The 9549-nt window shown below is 37.8% G+C and overlaps 1 protein-coding gene across 1 annotated transcript; it reads right to left on the bottom strand.

Moving 5' to 3' along the window:
* Positions 1–660: 660 nt before the first annotated feature.
* Positions 661–8950, bottom strand: LOC116732475 (serine protease 27-like). Its single transcript, XM_032582687.1, has 6 exons — positions 8775–8950; positions 7544–7561; positions 5683–5845; positions 2893–3122; positions 2636–2796; positions 661–1587 (listed from the first exon to the last, which is right to left on the bottom strand). The coding sequence occupies exons 1-6, from the start codon at positions 8830–8832 to the stop codon at positions 1045–1047; spliced, it is 1173 nt and encodes a 390-aa protein (XP_032438578.1). The 5' UTR covers positions 8833–8950; the 3' UTR covers positions 661–1044.
* Positions 8951–9549: the final 599 nt, after the last annotated feature.

Here is a 9549-nt window from a genome sequence, read left to right as displayed (position 1 = left end):
ACTGATGACTTCTTGTAACATTAAGTTGTTTCTCCACCATTAGCACACTTAGCAGCACATGCATAGTATTGATTGATGGCGCTAAGACCTCTCCTTTCTGTGTTTATTCAAATAGACAATGACTGAAAAGGAAAATTATCTATAGTACTATTTTAAATTATTTGACTTTAGATATTTTTATATCATCAGAGAATTGTCTTTTAATGCTTGTTAGCATCAGCTAATGCTGTAGTCTTTTCAATGAGAAGGGTGAAATTTGTTTTTGGCATTAAAAAGTCTTAAGTTTGGACCAAACCAAGTGATCATACTCATGCAGTCGTCCAATGAAATGAAAAAATATTTGATTTAGTCTGACAAGAAAGCCATGTTGAATGCACTTGTTCGCACTTCTGTACTCCGTGGAGCAGTTCTTGTACTTACAGTCTTGTGAAAGGTTATAGACAGTCCATTAAATATTTTCCTGATTATGAAGAAATGTTCGCTTCTTAACATTTATTTTGGATTGGATTGGCTTAATTGAAGTTCTCCTGAGACGCATTAAAATCCCTCGCCAGACTCATAAACTGCTTCCATCTTTTTTGTCAAACTGGACACCAAACTCAGTCTTCCAACCTTGAAACTTCGGGTCGGCACAAAAAATAATTAAAACCAACAGAAAAATATAGTTTTGAATGATTTTAATCACAGTTTATTACTAATCACAGTTTGTTTGTTTCATATTTAATAAAATAACAGTGTGATTATCTGCTAAAAATCCCAAACCTGTTGTCTGTTAAACACTCGAGATTTAATTGGCATTTACAGTTAAGAAAATACAGTCAACACAATGTAAAGGACAGAAAAAAAAATAAACAATTTGAATTTTATGAGAGGTTTGTTAAACTAATTACCAGATAAACTTATTACATCCTTCATTTGCTTTGTAGAAATCTTAATTTGTGAAATAAAACTAAATCAGAGTAAAAATATCAACATTTTGATTCTAATGAATAGAGAGTTGGTGTTGGTTATGAACTAGAATGCAGAATGAGTCAAAGCTATGATTTAGTTTCCAGCACCACCAACAAACAGATGGACAAACAGAACAAGAGCAGAGAGAGGGAAGACTCGAGCGACGGGAATCAGAGTTTCACCACTGCCAAATATGCTGTCGTCAGTGGTAGAGTGCTGGGTGGTAAAGTCGGGGCGCTGGGTGGTAAAGTCGGGGCGCTGGGTGGTAAAGTCGGGGTGATGGGTGGTAAAGTCGGGGCGCTGGGTGGTAAAGTCGGGGCGCTGGGTGGTAAAGTCGGGGCGCTGGGTGGTAAAGTCGGGGCGCTGGGTGGTAAAGTCGGGGCGCTGACTGGTAAAGTCGGGGCGCTGGGTGGTAGTTGGTGGTGGAGGACAGGTGTAGTTCAAGTCTCTGTCAATGCCTGGGGAGGTGTAGGTAACAAAACCTGGGTCCATGCCAGTGACTGTGTCGGTGATCCATTTCTGGTACTGGGACACACGAGTATAGATAGTAGGTAGATTCGGCCAGGTAAGACTCACAATCCCACTCTGGACCCAGATGGAGTCTTTCTTGGTTACTAGAGCTGCGCCTTCATCTCCCTGTGATAGAATTTTAAAACAACATAGATGTTAAACGGTGTTTTTAAATCTGGTCCAATAGTGACACTTTGCTGTTTTAAAAAAACAAAACAAAAACACTATCACTATTTTAAAATCAACAAACTGAGACAGAACACATCTCATTAAATTGCTTGAGTTAAGAACTGACTAAATTGAATTAAAGCTGCTGTAGTTGCTCCAGAGATTAAATGGATATTATTAGGGCTTAATTAGTAAAATGGCAGCAATTTTGCTTATTTCATAACTTCATAACCAGGGACCTTTTTCTCCTCTGGTCTGTTTAACAGATACAGTCTCAGATCAGCTCAGACCTCCAGGACTGTCAGCAGCAGAAACAGAAACTTTATACCTGTTGGGGAAAATATAGATTATATTTACTTTGCATTTCCCCGCATGATGGCAATGATACAGTAGGATCCAATTAGATTCTTGATTAAAATGGGTTGTTGCTGTGTGGTTGTACGGAGTTTTTGTTCAATGTGGCCCTTTTTTAAATGTGAGCCCCTGCCCCTCCATAGGTCTCTGCACGGCCCTGATACTATTATCTACAGAAATGCTCCTGTTCAGAAGCAACCAATCAGGAGAAGACGTGTCTTAGTGCTATTAATCACTGCTCATGTTCATGCTGCTCAATGTGCTGATGGTGGAGAAACACTAAACGGTTTATCTGCTGTGATCAGTGGCTATGCTAACTAGCCTTAGCATTTGTGGCAGGCTCTGCTGATGAGGAAAAACTTTAGGGCAGCAGAGAGTAATTGGAGGGAGTGAACCATACACACAAGCGTGATTGACAGCGCTAAGACCCTCCTTCTGGGTTTTATTGGTTGTTTCTGACCAAGTTATGTATTTCTGTATTAGGAATACATGACTATCTGTCTCATAGCATAGTGTTACAACATAGTTACAGCTTTATCAAATATCTAGAAAAGTTACTTAAGGCTTCTGGAATGCAGATTTAAGTGCATTTCATGAAGTTCAATTTCACTCAAAACATAATCAAAAAATGAGAACAAAAAAAGGTAATTACAGAAGATTCTGTCTTTGAACCATTTTCACTTCCAGCACACATCAGGTCCTCTGTTATTGGATAGTTGTAGATGTAGTTGTAGATGTAGATGTAGTTGTAGCTGCAGTTGCATTTTCTGTTCCCAAGTACTGATACATCGATTTCCTGTAAAGGGTAGGATACTAAAGAATAAAGTTTTAAGGATTATTTCTCTTTGGAGAATTCAGCAATGGTATTGTACAGAAAGCTGATGCTAAAAACAAAACTGTAGAAATTACTCAAGTTGTCACTGAAACCAGTGACCCAGCTGCTGGTTCCATCGTAGAAAGTGCTGTTTTCTGCAGCCAAGCACACTGGTCGGATGTAGTCAGTGAAGTTGACTGGAGCAGACAGCTTCACAAGGCAGATGTTTCCACCATAGTAGGTGTGGTTTGGGTGGCAGTGAAAGCTGTCAATTCCCCGAGTCACTTCACCAATTCCAAAGTGCAAAACTACAATAGAGGGAGTGCTTAAAGAAGAGAGAAGAAAAGTGTTTAAATCTGATTGTCACTGAGTATCACAGTAGGTAGATCTTTATCTGTCTTTCTTGCTTTCTTTTCGGTAGTAGAGGTGTAAAACTGGCATCCTTGATCCAGATGCTGACCTGACATGACTGCTGCACATCACTGAGTTTACTGCAGTTGAAATCTGTTTTGAGTTGACTACCGTAAATTCTGGCTTCTTTTTTTCCCCAGTCTCTGAACACTGGCCTATACTAAGGCAAGGCTAATGCATGTTTTGTTTTTTGTTTTTTTTTCTCCCACACTGCCAAAAACATTTTTCCTTATAACAATAGACCAATGAAATTGATCAGAGATCTAAAGAAATTGTACAATAAATTAAGAAAAATTTTTCAAATCAATGACTGGTATAGTAAATCTGCCACTTTTTCGCCCTCATCAACATGGAAAACACTCAAAGAAAATCATATGATGACGCTTTTACGCTAAAGGTGATCAATCTGGCGGTTCAAGAAGGACATAATCTTGGCATAAATGAATTGATGGTGAGACGGTGGAGACGCCAGCGTGAAGAACTGAGTCAAAGCAAAAGGACAACGAAAGCTTTCAGAGGTGAAAGGTGAAATTTTTTTTGAAGACTGGCTTAACACACAGACAGAAAGTGGCTGCAGTGTTTCTATCGTGCAGATCAGACTGAAGGCTAAAGCAATCGCCACTGAAATGAGAATCAAAGATTTTAGAGGTGGACCATTGTGGTGTTTTAGATTTATGAGGCGAGAAGCCCTGTCCATCAAGGCATGCACGGCTTTGCGTCAGCAGCTCCCTTCTGACTACGAGGATAACCCTGCTAACTTTCACACGTTCACTCAAACAAAGATGGCGGAGAATTCCTTCAGGCCATATATCATAAATATGGATGAAGAACCTTTGACGTTTTACCTGCCTCCAGGGGTGGGAAGTAACGAAATAAAAGTATATCGTTACTGTATTCAAGTACAATTTTCGTGTATCTGTACTTAAGTAGATTTAATCATGGATACTTTCGACTTTTACTCCACTACATTTTACAGCAAGTATCTGTACTTTCTACTTCACTACATTTCTGCCGAATAAACAAAATAAGAACGCAGAGCATGCTCATTGCTCTTCGATTGTTTTCGTCACCTGTCATGGCAGACAGGGTGAGAACAGTCACGGTCCTTCTGCTTGGTTACTTCTTGCTTGTTGCGCCTTGGACAGTGTTCATAGTTGAGCGTTGTTTACCATTAATGCATTGTCTTAATTGCTATGTTTAATGGTGCAGACGGTTGTGGTTTCTGACGTGGGTGATATGGGCAACCGCCCAGGGCGTTATCTTTTTAGGAGTGGCAGGAGACCTCTGTGGATTGTGGCACAAAGATGGAAGCAAAGCAGAATGAAGAAGAGTTTGAATTGATAATGATACTGGTTAAATTTATTTAAGCTCTAAGTATTTAATTTCTAGGTGTTTTATGGGAATGTGGATCTTTCAGATCAATTTGAGAAGCAATTTTGATAGGTGCACTTAATTTTATTGAGTCATGTAGCGCGGGGCGCTGGTGTTGGTCTCGGGTTTGGCGGTCGTGACTACAACACTGCTACATGGCTCCTTGGTTGCATATCCTCCCCCACCCACCTTCTTTCCATCACATTTCTGTTGGATTTCTGTCAAAATAAATGCCACTAGTGGTAAAAAAAAAAAAAACAGTGAAGTTGATGCTATGTTAGGACAGGAGATGAGATGTTTCCATCCCTGAAATTATGATGCATAGAATCACATATCTAAGTCTAAACTATGTTACAGGGAGTAAACACAATAAAAACATGCTTTATCTGTGGCATTATTTAAAATGGCACATTACTAATGTATTAATATTAAATACGATAGGTACATTTAATGGTATTGTATTAGCAATTATGTAATGCTTTCAGCAAGTACTTTTACTTTTAATACGTAAGTATTTTTAAAAGCCAGTACATTTCTACTTTTACTCAAGTACAAATGTTAATGTGGTACTTTTACTAGAGTACATTTTTGTCTGTGTATTTGTACTTTTACTTAAGTACATTGTTTGAGTACTTTCTCCACCACTGCCTGCCTCTCACTGGGACTGTTAACAAACTGAAGGTCCCAGAGGTGGACATATTGGAATATTTGTGCACTGTTCAGTGAAAAAGTATAAGCAATGTAATTTATGTTACTGATACGTATGTATATTTAAAGGTAGACATGTTAAAGGCACTGTTCATATAAAACACTTGCAATATGTATTCCTCATGCGTAATGTCTTTGTAAATATCTCGTATTACATCATGGGTCACCTGCGGTTTACCATCTTACTAATCCAGTGCGGCTTGTACAAAATGTATTTTCTTTCTAAAATTAGAGCATGCAGCTTTCATTTACGTGTGCTACGTGGTCTGAAATTTACGGTAGATTAATTTGAAAAGATCTTTGAAAAATAACTTTAAAAAAACATATGAAGTGGAGTTCATTAGATGGTTGCTGCAAGGTGATTTGTTGCAAAATACCAAACCATAGCTTCCTACCGTTCGCATTGAGCAGCTGTCAGCACCCACTCTTCGGTGATCAGAGATCCCTGACAGAAGAGGAAGCTGTTGCCAAAGGTAAAAGCAACATGCCAGGGCCATCTTCCTGGAGATGCATCTTGCCCTCCGATGATCCTGCTGTTGATGGGAGGGCTGGCACAGGCTTTACAACAATCACAAAACACAAAGGTTAATGACAGATAGTTTTCACTTGTTTTGTTTTTAAAACAGTGGGTCAGTCAGTACAAAATTAGTCAGAACACATAGGCAAATCTTTATTATAGGTGCAGCATTATGCATTTTCCAGTCACATGGTGCTATTTTATGACACAATCAAGCAATAGTTGTTATAAAAAGGCTATCTACATCAAATATAACATAGAAATTTGACTTCATAAATTAACTCCTTGAAATTAGGTCCTGGTCTCTTTAAAACCTCCTGCTCTTTCTGAAAGTCTGTCTTCAGGAAGTCATAACGCCGCTCCTTTATTAACCCTTTAACAATGTTTCATCAGGGAAGAAGGAAATTAACACAAATGAGTTTTTTCCTTCCTTTCTTCTGTTACTATTACCACTATTGGTAACTTGTTAATGTTATCATTCCATCATTTTTCTCTTTTTTTTTAAAGCATTTTACTTATTTTTACATAACTCAGATTAAGAAGAATCTATAGATGTACATCGGCAAGGACTTGGTAATTATTCTGATGCTGTATGTCCAGTTGTTTATTATTGCCATTATTACTAGTATTGTCATCCATAGATTTTCTTATGATAGTTTGTAACCATTTTGCCAATGGAATATAGTTTTTATTGGTTCTGTAGCAGTATATTGAACATGCACATGAATATTATAACTTGGTTTTAATTACAGATTTTTGATAATTATTGAGCCGGTAAGTGATATATTTCAATAAATTTAGATAAGGGGTGATATTAAATGAGTGTTCATTTGTTTATATTCCTTTTCAAACTGTAAAGTAGTGGTAAACTAATATTGTTCTTGGTTATGTATGCAGATGTTTTCTCTGTCCTACTGATTGCTTGTTTTTAAAAACCTGTTTGAAATAAATAAATCAAATCAGCGTCTCACTGAGAAGCAGCTATTATAGCAAGTTCAGCTAATGTGCAGTTCCAGCAGATGTTTGCTAATTGTGGCTGGCTAGTCTGAAGGAGCTGAGTGGAGCAGTCGCAGAGAAGGGAGGCTCTGAGTCGGAAGCTTGGAAATTGCAGCACGGAGGAGGAGCTTTGTCCTCAAAGGTGGAGCCAGGTCCACCCATGTGTTTTAAATTAAGGGATTTCTCAAACATTAATGGAGAAACAAAGCAACACTCCAGGAATGTTTTTATGAGGAACTAACATTACATGACGTAAAGCTCAAAAAGTTGATTTTACGTAACACTGCCCCTTTAACAATGTGCTGCTTGAAATATTTAATGCTATAAAAAACTGAAAATTAGTTTTTGCCCATTTATTTTGTGAGTGAGTGATTTTTAACAAAACTGACTATTGTACTTTAAACATGCCTGTTTTTGTGATATTAACTATCAGTTTCAGTTCATTTTAAAAGGATTTTATGGGATAGATCAGCATAACACAATAATTAACATTTTATTTTGCACTACTCTGCAATGGTCTATCATATATTGAACCCCAAGAACATACAATCAAGTTTGTGTTTGTAGCATCAAAGGGTCTGAATACTAAATATCTAAGTGATGCACTAATTTCCCCACCTCAAAAATCGTACAGATGAACATGTGAACATTTTCACCATTTTACAGGTAAAAAGTTCCCAAAAGTACAATTATTATTATTTTTTTTCCTGTTAAAAATTAGAAAAGGAGTGTTGGATACTTACCGAGTTGTGAGTCACCTCCTGAAATTTGCACACACACACACACACACACACCCACCCACCCACACACCCCCACCCACACACACACACCCACACACAAACATGTCAAACAAGTCAGGTGAGACTGTTTTCTCACTTTGTCAGTCAGACATGTATATCAAATCCTTAATCAGATCTTATCCCCTCAGTACATCATTGATATTAAGAGACAGATTTTGTGTCACTGTCTTATATGAAGCCAACCATCAACAATATAAAAATTGCAAAAATAAACCGTATTAAACAAGGCAATTGTCTGTATATCATTGATGGTTCAGTAGTTTATCCACAAATTCGTATGACAGTCTTTTGAGATCAGCTGTACAGACTTAAATAAATATGGAATCATTTAGTAGATTCAGCCAAAACCACTGAACATTTCCTTAGCTCTTAGTTTGGATCATAATCATAAACTTGTTTTCTATACGAATCATGCCGTCCTTTTCCATGGTGTACCTGTAAACACACCATGTCATACTGAAGTCTATCAGTTTATTTCTTCTGGTAAAGTATTTCTGGAAATTATGGATATAATCTCTCAGATAAAGTACTTGTAGGCCAGGAGTGTCGAACTTATTTTTGTTTTGGGCCGTATAAAAAGCCTGAATGTTCTTAAAGGGCAGGTTGTGTCAGAATGTTTTTATAAAACTCATTAAATTATTAAATTGACAATAAATAGCTGTTTTAGCATTAAACAAGAGTTTCTTCTAATTTAATATTATCTTTTCACACTGATCAGTCCATCCAGGATTTTGCGATTGTTTTTGTGGTGCTAATTTATAAATATTTGTAAGAAATTTTAACATTTGAACTAATGCATGATCCTAAATGTGACTTTTTATTAATTGTCGTATCAAGTAAGACTGAGGCAGCAGTCACTTAAACTCAATGTTTTTGGCCAATTTTGAAAACAGAAACAAATCAAAAAACCTGTAAAATATGAAAAAATGTGGAGATCTATTGATTTAGTGTGAATTTAGCAGATTTGTGAGAAACTGGAGGGACTTATTAAAGTAATTTGCAGTCTACAGGGCCACATGAAAAGCCTACAGCGGGCCAGATTTGGCCCCCGGACCGTGGGTAACAGAGGTGAACTGCAAAGCAATGACTGATTTGATGGCTATAGACGGTGTGCGATGCTTTTCTTTAACAGTATTTCAGTGAAAGAGAAATATGAGATATATATTTTTCTCACCTTTGAAGAAGAGTGCGATCATCACAGTGATCCCCCATGCAAACCCTTGAAGAGCCATTGTCACCAGTACCTCTTTTCTCTGGTCTTCAACATTAAATACTTTTCTGTGTTTAGCTCCACCCAAAGTGACATGAGGTCCAATAAACTGCTCTGATCACAAATGAGCTCTCTCTGTGGTCTGGCTTGGATCTTAAAAGAACAAGAATGAATCCAAACTTGTCTATCTGGATCAATTAGTTGGTAATGACTGTACCTGAAGCGCTATGCACAGAGTGTTTTTGGGAAGCAAGGTTATGTTGTCATGGCGTGCAACTCAAATAAGCTAGACGAGGTTGTTTATGCATCATGGCTTTCTCTGTTTTAACAATATATAATCTAAATGGGGCTGCAGTGGCGCAGTTGGTAGCACTGTTGCCTTGCAGCAAGAAGGTCCTGGGTTCGATTCCTGGCCCGGGGTCTTTTGACCACTTCTGAGTTTAATACAACTAAAAAGAAGCACAAATGGTCACAATGATTAAACATAGCAAAGGTCTAATGCAGTGTTTCTCGGTTCCCGTCCTCTGGCCCCCCTGCCCTGCATGTTTCAGGTGTTTCCCTTCTGCCACACACCTGGATTGAATCTGTGGGTGATTAACAGATTCTGCAGTACTTGATGGCTGCTTTCTTCCTGAACATTATCCTGAAAAACTGGATGCCTTTATTTCCAGTAGAAAATAGTCTGGTAATATGGCTCTCTTTTTTTTTTTTTTTAACACTGAAGTCTGTATGGAGGACT

The sequence above is a fragment of the Xiphophorus hellerii genome, chromosome 14, assembly GCF_003331165.1.
Source record: "Xiphophorus hellerii strain 12219 chromosome 14, Xiphophorus_hellerii-4.1, whole genome shotgun sequence".
NCBI classification, from domain to species: Eukaryota; Metazoa; Chordata; class Actinopteri; order Cyprinodontiformes; family Poeciliidae; genus Xiphophorus; species Xiphophorus hellerii.
This window is presented reverse-complemented; position numbering and strand designations above follow the sequence as displayed.

Excerpts from the sequence above, each read along its gene's own strand:
- LOC116732475 (XM_032582687.1), bottom strand. The coding sequence starts at position 8,832 with ATGGCTCTTCAAGGGTTTGCATGGGGGATCACTGTGATGATCGCACTC. Across the intron at positions 3,123-5,682 it reads ACAGCTGCTCAATGCGAACG|CACTCCCTCTATTGTAGTTT; the intron begins GTAGGAAGCTAT and ends CTCTTCTTTAAG. Across the intron at positions 1,588-2,635 it reads GTTCAAAGACAGAATCTTCT|GGAGATGAAGGCGCAGCTCT; the intron begins GTAATTACCTTT and ends ATTCTATCACAG.